Source organism: Kogia breviceps, chromosome 4 (genome assembly GCF_026419965.1).
Source record: "Kogia breviceps isolate mKogBre1 chromosome 4, mKogBre1 haplotype 1, whole genome shotgun sequence".
NCBI classification, from domain to species: Eukaryota; Metazoa; Chordata; class Mammalia; order Artiodactyla; family Physeteridae; genus Kogia; species Kogia breviceps.
Window position 1 is genome coordinate 28204773 of NC_081313.1, and position 12382 is coordinate 28217154.

The 12382-nt window shown below is 39.8% G+C and overlaps 1 protein-coding gene across 1 annotated transcript in view; it reads left to right on the top strand.

Annotated features, from left to right (window-relative positions):
* The window catches only part of TTC23L (tetratricopeptide repeat domain 23 like), a 33240-nt gene extending 25025 nt beyond the window's left edge, over window positions 1-8215 (top strand). Inside the window, 3 exon segments of the mRNA XM_067030866.1 lie at window positions 4696-4873; window positions 6819-6927; window positions 7995-8215. Coding sequence (XP_066886967.1) covers window positions 4696-4873; window positions 6819-6927; window positions 7995-8056 — 349 coding nt within the window. The 3' untranslated portion in view covers window positions 8057-8215.
* Window positions 8216-12382: the final 4167 nt, after the last annotated feature.

The window sequence follows — 12382 nt, forward strand, 5'->3', positions numbered from 1 at the left end:
TTGTTCATTTGAGATGTTTCTTGTTTCTTGAGGTAGGATTGTATTGCTATAAACTTCCCTCTTGGAACTGCTTTTGCTGCATCCCGTAGGTTTTGGGTCGTCGTGTTTTCTTTGTCATTTGTTTCTAGTTATTTTTTGATCTCCCCTTTGGTTTCTTCAGTGATCTCTTGGTTATTAAGTAGTGTATTGTTTAGCCTCCATGTGTTTGTATTTTTTACAGATTTTTTCCTGTAATTGATATCTAGTCTCATAGCATTGTGGTCGGAAAAGATACTTGATATGATTTCAGTTTTCTTAAAGTTACCGAGGCTTGATTTGTGACCCAAGATGTGATCTATCCTGGAGAATGTTCAATGAGCATTTGAGAAGAAATTGTATTCTGTTGTTTTTGGATGGAATGTCCTATAAATATGAATTAAGTCCATCTTGTTTAATGTATCATTTAAAGCTTGTGATTCCTTATTTATTTTCACTTGGATCATCTGTCCATTGGTGAATGTGGGGTGTTAAAGTCTACTATGATTGTGTTGCTGTCGATTTCCCGTTTTATGGCTGTTAGCATTTGCCTTATGTATTGAGGTGCTCCTATGTTGGGTGCATAAATATTCACAATTGTTATATCTTCTTCTTGGATTGATCCCTTGATAATTATGTAGTGTCCTTCTTTGTCTCTTGTAATAGTCTTTTTTTTTAAGTGTATTTTGTCTGATATGAGAATTGCTACTCCAGCTTTCTTTTGATTTCCGTTTGCATGGAATATCTTTTTCCATCCCCTCACTTTCAGTCTGTATGTGTTCCCAGGTTTGAAGTAGGTCTCTTGTAGACAGCATATATATATGGGTCTTGTTTTTGTATCCATTCAGCTAGTCTGTGTATTTTGGTGGGAGCATTTAATCCATTTACATTTAAGGTAATTATTGATATGTATGTTCCTATTACCATTTTCTTAATTGTTTTTGGTTTGTTCTTTGTTTTTGTAGGTCTTTTCCTTCTGTTGTGTTTCCCGCCTAGGGAAGTTCCTTTAGCATTTATTGTAAAGCTGGTTTGGTGGTGCTGAATTCTCTTAGCTTTTGCTTGTCTGCAAACGTTTTAATTTCACCATCAAATCTGAATGAGATCCTTGCTGGGTACAGTAATCTTGGTTGTAGGTTTTTTCCTTTCATCACTGTAAATATGTCTTGCTACTCCCTTCTGGCTTGCAGAGTTTCTTCTGCAAGATCAGCTGTTAACCTTATGGGGATTCCCTTGTATGTTATTTGTTGTTTTTCTCTTGCTGCTTTTATTTTTTCTTTGTGTTTAATTTTTGATGCTTTGATTAATATGTGTCTTGGAGTGCTTCTCCTTGGATTTATCCTGCATGGGACTCTTGTGCTTCCTGGACTTGACTGACTGTTTCCTTTCCCATATTAGGGAAGTTTTCAACTATCATCTCTTCAAATATTTTCTCAGTCTCTTTGTTGTTCTCTTCTTCCTCTGGGACCCCTATAATTTGAATATTGGTGTGTTTAATGTCCCAGAGGTCTCTAAGACTGTCCTCAATTATTTTCATTCTTTTTTCTTTATTCTGCTCTGCAGTAGTTATTTCCAGTATTTTATCTTCCAGGTCACTTATCATTCTTCTGCCTCAGTTATTCTTCTATTGATTCCTTCTAGAGAATTTTAAATTTCATTTATTGTGTTGTTCATCATTGTTTGTTTGCTGTTTAGTTCTTCTAGGTACTTGTTAAATGTTTCTTGTATTTTTTCCATTCTGTTTTCAAGATTTTGCATCATCTTTAGTATCATTACTCTGAATTCTTTTTCAGGTAGACTGCCTATTTCCTATTCATTTGTTTGGTCTGTTGGGTTTTTCCCTTGCTCCTTCATCTGCTGTGTGTTTCTGTGTCTTCTCATTTTGCTCAACTTACTGTGTTTGGTGTCTCCTTTCCGCAGGCTGCAGGTTCATAGTTCCTGTTGTTTTGGTGTCTGCCCCCAGTGGCTAAGGTTGGTTCAGTGGGTTGTGTAGGCTTCCTGGTGGAGGGGACTGGTGCCTGTGTTCTGGTGGATGAGGCTGGATCTTGTCTTTCAGGTGGGCAGGACCACGTCTGGTGGTGTGTGTTGGGTTGTCTGTGACCTTATTATGATTTTAAGCAGCCTCTCTCTAATGAGTGGGGTTGTGTTCCTCTCCTGTTAGTTGTTTGGCATATGGTGTCTAGCACTGTAGCTTGCTGGTTGTTGAGTGGAGGTGGGTCTTAGCGTTGAGATGGAGATCTCTGGGAGAGCTTTTGCCATTTGATATTATATGGAGCCAGGTGGTCTTTGGTGGACCAATGTCCTGAATGTGGCTCTCCCACCTCAGAGGCACAGGCCTGTCACCCGGCCGGTGCACCAAGACCCTGTCAGCCACAGAGCTCAGAGGAAAAAGGAGAAAAAAAGAAAAACATAAAATAAAAAGAAAGAAAGTTATTAAAATAAAAAATTTTTAAAAATTAAAAGTAAAAAACCCTAAAAAGTAATAAAAAGAAAGAAAGAAAGAAAGAGAGCAACCAAACCAAATCCACCAATGATAACAAGCACTAAAACTTATACTAAAAAAACCCCCCCCAAAACGGACAGACAGAACCCTAGGACAAATGGTAAAAGCAAAGCTATCCAGACAAAAATCACACAAAGAAGCATATACATACACACTCACAAAAAGAGAAAAAGGAAAAAAGAAATATCTACATATAAAAAAAAAGGCAGAGAGCAACCAAATCAATAAACAAATCTACCAATGATAATAAACTCTAAATAGTAAACGAAGATAAACATAAAACCAGGAATCCAGTCAGTTGCATACAGTGAATCCTACGTCTACAGTTGCTCCCAAAGTCCACTGTGTCAATTTTGGGATGATTCGTTGTCTATTCAGATATTCCACAGATGCAGGGTACATCAAGTTGATTGTGGAGATTTAATCTGCTGCTCCTGAGGCTGCTGGGAGGGATTTCCCTTTCTCTACTTTGTTCGCACAGCTCCCAGGGTTCAGCTTTGGATTTTGACCTGCCTCTGCATGTAGGTCGCCTGAGGGCATCTGTTTCCTCCCAGACAGAACGGGATTAAAGGAGCAGCTGATTAGGGGCCTCTGGCTCACTCAGGCCAGGGTGGGAGAGGGAGGGGTACGGAATGCGGGGCGAGCCTGCAGCGGCAGAGGCCACTGTGAGGCAGAGGCCAGTGTGATGTTGCACCAGCCTGAGGCGCGCTGTGTGTTCTCCTGGGAAAGTTGTCCCTGGATCCCAGGCTCCTGGCAGTGGTGGGCTGCACAGGCTCCTGGGAGGGGCTGTGTGGAGAGTGACCTGTGCTCGCACACAGGCTTCTTGGTGGCGGCAGCAGCAGCCATAGCATTTCATGCCCGTCTCTGGGGTCCACGCTGATAGCTGCAGCTCACGCCCTTCTCTGGAACTCCTTTAAGTGGTGCTCTGAATCCCCTCTCCTCACGCACCCTGAAACAATGGTCTCTTGCCTCTTAGGCAGGTCCAGACCTTTTCCTGGACTCCCCCCCCCCCCCCCCCCGCTGGCTAGCCGTGGTGCACTAGTCCCTTAAAGCTGTGTTCACACCGCCAACCCCAGTCCTCTCCCTGGGATCCGACCGAAGCCCGAGCCTCAGCTCCCAGCCCCCGCCCGCCCCAGCGGGTGAGCAGACTAGCCTCTCGGGCTGGTGAGTGCTGGTCGGCACCGATCTTCTGTGCGGGAATCTCTCCGCTTTGCCCTCCGCACCCGTCATGGCTGCGCTCTCCTCCGTGGCTCCGAAGCTTCCCCCTTCCGCCACCTGCAGTCTCCACCCGCAAAAGAGCTTCCTAGTGTGTGGAAACCTTTCCTCCTTTACGGCTCCCTCCCACTGGTGCAGGTCCCGTCCCTATTCTTTTGTTTCCGTTTATTCTTTTTTCTTTTGTCCTACCCAGGTACGTGGGGAGTTTCTTGCCTTTTGGGAGGTTTGAGGTCTTCTGTCAGCGTTCGGTGGGTGTTCTGTAGGAGTTGTTCCACGTGTAGATGTATTTCTGATGTATTTGTGGGGAGGAAGGTGATCTCCACATCTTACTCCTCCACCATCTTGAAGGTCTTATCAGGATTATATTTTAACTATAGTTTTACAACTGTATTTTGAACTTAGCACATTAAAAATTTTTCTCTATATTAGTCTAAAAAGAAAACATGATTAATGTCTGAAGTATTTTATTGTATGATGTGCCATAATTTATTTAACCATCCCCTTTTGGTGGGGGGATATTTACATTGTTTTCTCTATCCTCTCTAATTTTTAACTGAGGAGGAATAAACTAAACTAAATCAAACAAAGGAAAACCTCTGCTTTGGCCTAAAAGAGAAGGAGCCAGAGGTAATAAAATTTTATTTTGATTTTAGGAACTCTTTGTTTATGGGTAAATTATCCCATGTTATGAACTCCTGGAAGCCATTTTTTCCATTTGCTTTTTTATAAAATTAGACTATAGCATGCTATATTAATGGGTTTGATGAATGGTAGTCAGTGGAATCTGGTGGGTAAAATGCTGGTTAGTAGGAGTTTGTTTACAACAAGGCTAGGTTTTGAGCCAGCCACTCAGATGATTGGCCTATGAAGGCCAAATCGTTTAGTTCTTAGAATCGGTTCCTTTTGCATCTGCGCACAGCAAGTGGCCTCTCTGTGACTGTGCATTCCTGTCTCTTTTCTTATAGAGCCTCCTTGGCCAACCGCAGGTTACACCTAGCTCTGGCATACTTTGAAAAGGCAGTTGACAATGTTATTGCTGCTAAGGGTGATAGAACATCAGATCTGGTTGGTCTTTACGAGGGAATTGCACAGATCGAGCAGCTGAGGAGGAACCATGACCGGGCCATCCAGTACTTGCAGCAGGTAGGAGGGTTGGCTGAATCCCCGGCCAGGTGGGCTTGTTTGGCCCCAGGCCCAGTTCCCAGGGCCAGGGACGCTTGGGCTTCTCAGAACAGGGGATGGGATTAATTTTCCTCCAGATCCACACAAGAGACCTTCCTCAACTTTAAATGACCTGGACAGAGAACAATGACTCACAGTGGGCCTGTCTGCTGTGTGACCTGATTTAAGACAACATTTCCCCTACCAGGCCTCCCTCACCTCTGTCTGTACGGAGGAGTGGGAGCTGAGAAAGTCTACTCCAGGGAAAAAAGCCACAGAGGCAACTGAACTTAAGTCTTTAACAAAGGCAAAGGACTTTTTAAACGAAAATTTATGATAGTTTGGTGCAATGCCGTCATTTGTCCTTTAAACTAGTCTAGCTGGTTGTATCTCAGAATTTATGGTTAAACCACCATAAGTGTGTTTTGCTTGTAGGTAAGTAATTTAACAAATGCACAGGGGAAAACAAAACTAAACATACAAAGGAATGTACTTGAAACTTCCCTTGAAACTGCTAGTTAAATTCACCTTTTCTCTCCTCAAATGAGAACCATGCTCATGGCCTCAGTTCTGTCTCATAACCAAAAGCAGATCACAGCACTGGATTTCCTGTATCACAGAAAAGGTGTAATGCCATCCAGCAGTGTATGTGAAAACAGTCTGCTACTGAAGAAAAGGCATTGCAGACAATCCAAAAATCCAAGGTTATTAAACTTCAGACAAAGGAGAGATGTTAGGGAATGCTGCCCTGAAAGCAGGGAGTCCACTGCTTACAGAGAAAGCCAATCTGGTGTGTCCAAGACTCTCTTAAAGCAGTGGTCAGATCAGAATGGATAAAACAATAAATAATCAGTGTTTCCTAATGACAACAATAATAATAGTTCAAATTTATGGAATGCTTTTACCATGTGTACTTGAGGATATATTAATTCATTTAATCCATGAAATAAGCATATGAAGTAAGTGCCTTTTTTTTTTTTTTTTAACTTAAGGATGAGGAAACTGTAGCCCAACGGACTATAGCTAATTCAGTTGAAGTTGTGTAGCTAACAAGTGGGGGGGTAGGGATTTGAACTCAGAAAATTTGACTCCATAGCCAGTACTTATAACAACTCTGCACTGTGTCTTAGCTCTAAAGTGTTGTCTGATAATCTCTGGAGTTCCTTGAAACACCTCACGGTATTTGGCCTGTGACAAATGAAGTACAGGTGGCTCTTTTCTTGCTGGTGGGTGTGGACTGGATGTTTTCTGGCTTCTTTCTCTTTCCAAATTGTTACTCCTTCCATTTTAGTTCAGATAATAATAATACTAAAATCTATACTTCTCTAGTGCTTACTACATTCCAGGTGATATTCTAAACACTTTACATGTATTCATTTAATCTTTACAACTGTTTGTGATAAATACTATTTTTGTCACCCCTGTTTTATAGTCAGAGAAATGAGTGACTTGCCTTATGTTACAGTAAACGGCTGAGCTAAGATGGGAACCCAGGAAGTATGACTCTAGGATTCATGCTTCACTAGACTTTTTTTTGATACTGAACCTTTGAGAGGCTGAGCTAAAGTTATGATTTTATTTTTGCTATGAAATGTAATAGAAGTAATCATAGCTAACATTTACTGAGAACTTACCACGTGAAGGGTACTGTGTCCAGTGTTTTGTGTGCACCATCTCATTTAATCTTTCCCAAACCCTAATCAATGGAAACTAAATATTCCTTCTACATATGAAGGTAAAATTACTTGCTCAAGACTCACAGCTAGGAAGTAGCAGAGCTGGGACTCAAACTCATCTCTCACGTAACTCTATGATTATATACGTATCAGCTTTCAGTCAAGTAACAATTCTATGAGGGCTACTATAAAATCCACAGTGAAACACTGTCATTTGGGTACTTACCTTGTCATGATTTTCTCTATTCCAGGCCCATTCTATCTGTGTTTCTTTGTTCACTGAAATCAGCCCCCAAGCTGCAGAGGCGAGCACGTTACTAGCCAAGGCTTATGCCATGTCTGGGGAGGCCCAACACAGGGGTAAGTAGAAGAGGTGGTTTTGCAGATATTAACATTTCCCGGTCACAGGAGGGAAGCACATTGGCAAATGAAATGGTCTATCTATCAATATGGACAGATTATAAGTAGCTATTCATGTCTGTGATGGAAAGATAAGACTGGATACCATTTCGTAGGAAATCCTTTATGCATGAATTTAGGCACAATCATATCTCCCCAAATTAGTTGGAACATCAAAACCAGTAAGATCAACTGATTTCCATTTCCTTTATTCCCTTAGAGTCTCCGCAAAACTCGCCTACATAAAAAATAGAAATCCTGCACGCTGTGAATGTGACCCGAGATGTATCAGTTAGTGAGGAGATCCAGTAATAAAAGAGAAAAACATTGGCTCCTCTCCTCACCTTCCTCCGCTCTCAACCTCCTTGACTCTTCCTCTGGCTTATAAGAGAGAATGTTTGTAGCAGCTAAAATTTTCTTGATTTATGTTCAAAAGTGAGGTACTGGGGGTTCTAGAGGAAAGCCAAGTCATGAACTCATCCAACAGTAGTCCTTCCTTAGGCAGTCATCCTTTTCAAAGTGGGTAGCTTTGGGAGAGACACAAAGGAACTGGTAAGGGAGGACACTGTCCCATGCTCACCTGGCTTGATCCACTTAATGGACACTTAATGGACACTTAATGGACATTCAGTGGTTTATCAGGAGGAGTTTGGGATTTGTAAAGAATATAACTTAAATATTTTTTAAATGTTGATTTTCTCTGCTTATAAAAGTAATCCATTTTGGTGGACATTATTTTCCAGTCATATATGAGAAAAAGAGAGAGAGAGGAAAAGTGTGTGTGTGTGTGTGTGTGTGTGTGTGAGAGAGAGAGAGAGAGAGAGAGAGAGACAGAGAGAGAGAGAGGGAGGGAGGGAGGGAGGGAGGATATTATAGGAAAAGTTTTGTGTCCTACTTTTTTCCACTCTTGTATTCCCCCATGTTATTAAATAAACTTTTTTTTAGTTTTCAGAAGTTATTTGGATATTTTGAATATTGTTTTCTTTAGCATGAATGTTAATTGAAGCTTCTTATTCTGTGTTTTCTAGCTAATCATCTCGCTCATTTAAAAAATGTCCTTGTGGGGCTTCCCTGGTGGCGGAGTGATTGAGAGTCCGCCTGCCGATGCAGGGGACACGGGTTCATGCCCCGGTCCGGGAAGATCCCACATGCCGCGGAGCGGCTGGGCCCGTGAGCCATGGCCGCTGAGCCTGCGCGTCCGGAGCCTGTGCTCCGCAACGGGAGAGGCCACAACAGTGAGAGGCCCGCGTACCGCAAAAAAAAAAATAAATAAATAAATTAAATTAAATTAAATTTAAAAAGTCCTTGTGTATACTCACAGTATTTGTGCTCCATCTATATATTTGATTTTTAAAAAATTGGTGGGAATGTAAATTGATACAATCACTATGGAGAACAGTATGGAGGTTCCTAAAATAACTAAAAATAGAACTACCATATGACCCAGCAATCCCACTACTGGGCATATACCCTGAGAAAACCATAATTCGAAAAGATACATGTACCACAGTGTTCACTGCCGCACTATTTACAATAGCCAAGACATGGAACCAACTTAAATGTCCATTGACAGATGAATGGATAAAGAAGATGTGGCATATATGCAGTGGAATATTAGCCATAAAAATAAATGAAATTGAGTTATTTGTAGTGAGGTGGATGGACCTAGAATCTGTCATACAGAGTGAAGTAAGTCAAAGAGAAAAACAAATACCGTATGCTAACACATATATATGGAATCTAAAAAAATTCCATGAATGAATTTTTGGATTCATTCTGATGAACCTAGTGGCAGGGCAGGAATAAACACGTAGACATAGAGAGTGGACTGAAGGACACGGCGGGGAGGGGGAAGCTGGAGCGAAGTGAGAATAGCATCGACACATACACAACTACCAAACGTAAAATAGATAGCTAGTGGGAAGCAGCCGCATAGCACAGGGAGATCAGCTCGGTGCTTTGTGACCACCTAGAGGGCTGGGATAGGGAGGGCTGGGATAGGGAGGGTGGGAGGGAGGCTCGGGGGGAGGGGACATGGGGATGTATGTGTGCACGTGGCTGATTCACTTTGTTGTATGACAGAGACTAACACAGTATTGCGAGGCTATTACACTCCAATAAAGAGCTATTACAAAAAATAAAAACAATTAGTTATGGTTATTAAGAAATTTAATCTATTTGTGAATATGTAAAATTTGTTTTTTATGAGAAAAAGTTTATGATTATAGAGTTAGGAGATTCCAAGGCCACCTTATTCTTTTCTTGGATACTAACTTTTAACTTGAAGGAAAATCTGGATCACCTCCTAGCATCCACTAAATTCCAGATGGATTAATATTTTTTACATCAAAACTAAAAAATTAGCCAGAAGAAAGTACAGTACTGGAATAAAATGTACTGAAGTTATAAATTGGAGGAAAAAATTCTCTGAGCACACAGAGATATACCAGAAAAGAAGAGATTGATAGGTTTAATTATAAAAAGACCTAAGATTTGTGCCTCTCATGAAATACATAAATAAAATATGTAAATAAAAATACAGAAATAAAATACATAAATAAAATAAAAAATAAACTCAACCAAGATGAACAGATAACCCAAATAGACCCTAATTATTTACCAAAAAAAAAAAAAAAAAGGATTTGTAGTTAACTTTCTGAGAAGGAACTCTCCAAGCCCAGATGATTTCACTGGGTAATTCTACTTAACATTTAAAGAAATAACACCCATCCTACATAATCTTTTCATAAAATTGAGGAAGAGGGATTACTTCCCAACTCCTCTTATGAGGCCAGCATCACCCTGATAACAAAATCAGGCAAAGACACTGGAAGAAAAAACAAAACCAAAACAAAAAAACCAACTATAGACCAATACCTTTTATGCACATAGATGTAAAAAATCCTCAACAAAATATATAGTAATATATAAAAAAAGAATAATACACCATGATCAAGTGAGGTTTTTTCCTTGAGAATGTCAGGCTGGTTCAGTATTCAAACCTGAATCTTGCCCATTGATGCAGAAAAAGCATGTGACAAAATTTAACATCCTTTCATGATGGAAGGGGAACTTCCTCAATCTGATAAAAGGCCTGTACAAAAAACCTACAGCTAACATCATGTTTACCAGTAAGACTGAATGCTTTCCTCCCAAGATTAAGAACAAGGGGAAGATGTTCACTCACTACTCTTACTCAACATAGTACTGGAAGTCTTAGCCAGTGTAATAGGCAAGAAAAAGACATACAGCTTAGAAGAAATAAAATGGTCTCTATTTGTAGATAACATGACTGGCCAAGGAATCTAGAATTCCAAGGAATCTACAAATCTAGATCTAGTAAGTGAGTTTAAGCTTCGCAAGGTCATAGGGTACAAGATCAACACACAAAAACCAGTCATATTTCTATATTAGCAAGGTACAACTGGAAACCAAAAATTTTAGAGATATCGTTTACAATAGTCCCCTCCTCCCAAGTGAGACACTTAGGTATAAATCTAACAAAATATATACAGGATCTATGTCCTGAAAACTACAAAATCCTGATCAAAGAGGTCAGAGATGACCTAAATAAATGGAGACACACTATGTTCTTGGATTGGAAGATTCAATATAGTAAAGAGGTCAGTTCTTCCCAAATCAGCCTATGGATTTAATGCAATTATGATCAAAATCCCAGCAGCAGTTTTTATAAATATAGACAAGCCGACTCTAAAATTTATATGGAAAAGCAAAGAAACCAAGAAGCTAAAGCAATTCTTAAAAATAGTATACAGTTGGAGAGAATCACACCACTTGATTTTAAGACTTCCTCTAAAGCGACAGTTAGCAAGAGTGGTATTGGTGAAGAGATAGACAGAAATCAGAATCATTGGAACACAAGGAGAGTCTAGAAAGACTTAATTAATTAATGGCCAATTAATTTTTGACAAAGGTGCAAAAGCAATTCAATGTGTAAATGATAGTCTTTTCAGCAGATAGTATTGGAAAAATTGGTATCCACATGCCAAAAAAAACCCAAAACACTTTCATTGTACATAAACATTAACTCAAAATGAATCATTGTCCTAAATGTAAGAGCTAAAATTTACATTTACTTTACAATAATCAAGAAATAATACAAAAGAGCAAAAATGCCAATATTCTTCTATCGAATTGTCAACATTTTAAAAAGGGTAACATTTGTGATTGATGAGTACAATTTAATTACAAACTACCTGAAGGGCAATTTGGCAGGATGTCACACATCTTACAACTATATATATTTTAAAACTGTAATGAGATCAAGCTTTCACCCATCCTATGTGAAAATTTTTAAAATTTGAAAATATCTAGCTTTTGCCAGGCAGTGGGTAAAGAGGTCTGCTCATTCATAGCTGGTGGGAGTGATAGTGTAAATTGATATGAAATTGGGGGACCAATATATCTAGTAAAATTGAAAAGGAAACATGTATAAGGATGTTCACTGTGGCAGTATTTATAATTGTGAAAAATTAGAAACAACCTTAACAATAAATGAAAGGAAAATTTGGTACATTAACTAGATAAAATTTTGTAGTGTTTAAAAGGGCTAGATTTGGGGGAGTTCCCTGGTGGCCTAGTGGTTAGGATTCCAGACTTTACTGCCATGGCCCGGGTTCAATCCCTGGTCAGGGAACTGAGATCTCGCAAGCCGCGCAGCGTGGCTAAAATAAAATAAAATAAATAAAAGGACCAGATTTTAAATAAAGAGAAGGTTAATTTTAAAAAACAGCATTAAGGAAAAAATAACTTGCATTTTTAGGACACAGAAAATACTGCTGTTTATACTTATATATATGTAAACATGAAAAATGAACTGCAAAGTAAGTAGAACTGCATCAAAATGTACATCAAAATGTAAACAGAGGCAGAGATTTCTGGCTGTGGCTTTGTAAAGAGGTCTGTATACACTCTCAACATACACAGCAAATGCACACACACACACATACACAAACTAAATAAAACGATCAAAAACACCCATTTCAGGGCACTGGAAATAGATAAGCAGCAAACAGATTGCAAATCATTCTCAAAAAACTGTTAGAGCTTTAGATAAAGAGAGAGTCTTTCTGGCATCTTGCCTGGGGCTGCTCCTATCCATCCACTGCCCCAGCTTAGTCCTTGAGAATAGCAATTTTATCAGCATGGAGCTAGCCAAGAGAACCAGCAGCTTTGCTGGCAGAGGAGGCTGCTGACTCAGTTTAGAGCAAGGGGCAAAACCCTACAGATTTATCAGATAATAGTGGTCAACTTAGCAGGAAATGAATTGGGGATCACCTGATATTTGTTAGCCTTAAGTTGCTGTACTGGTTGGTTTCAGTCACAGGCCAGTCATAAATTTTAACCGGAGGAACCTTGAAATGAGAGAGCCATAGGAAGGCTAGATGAGCTTTCC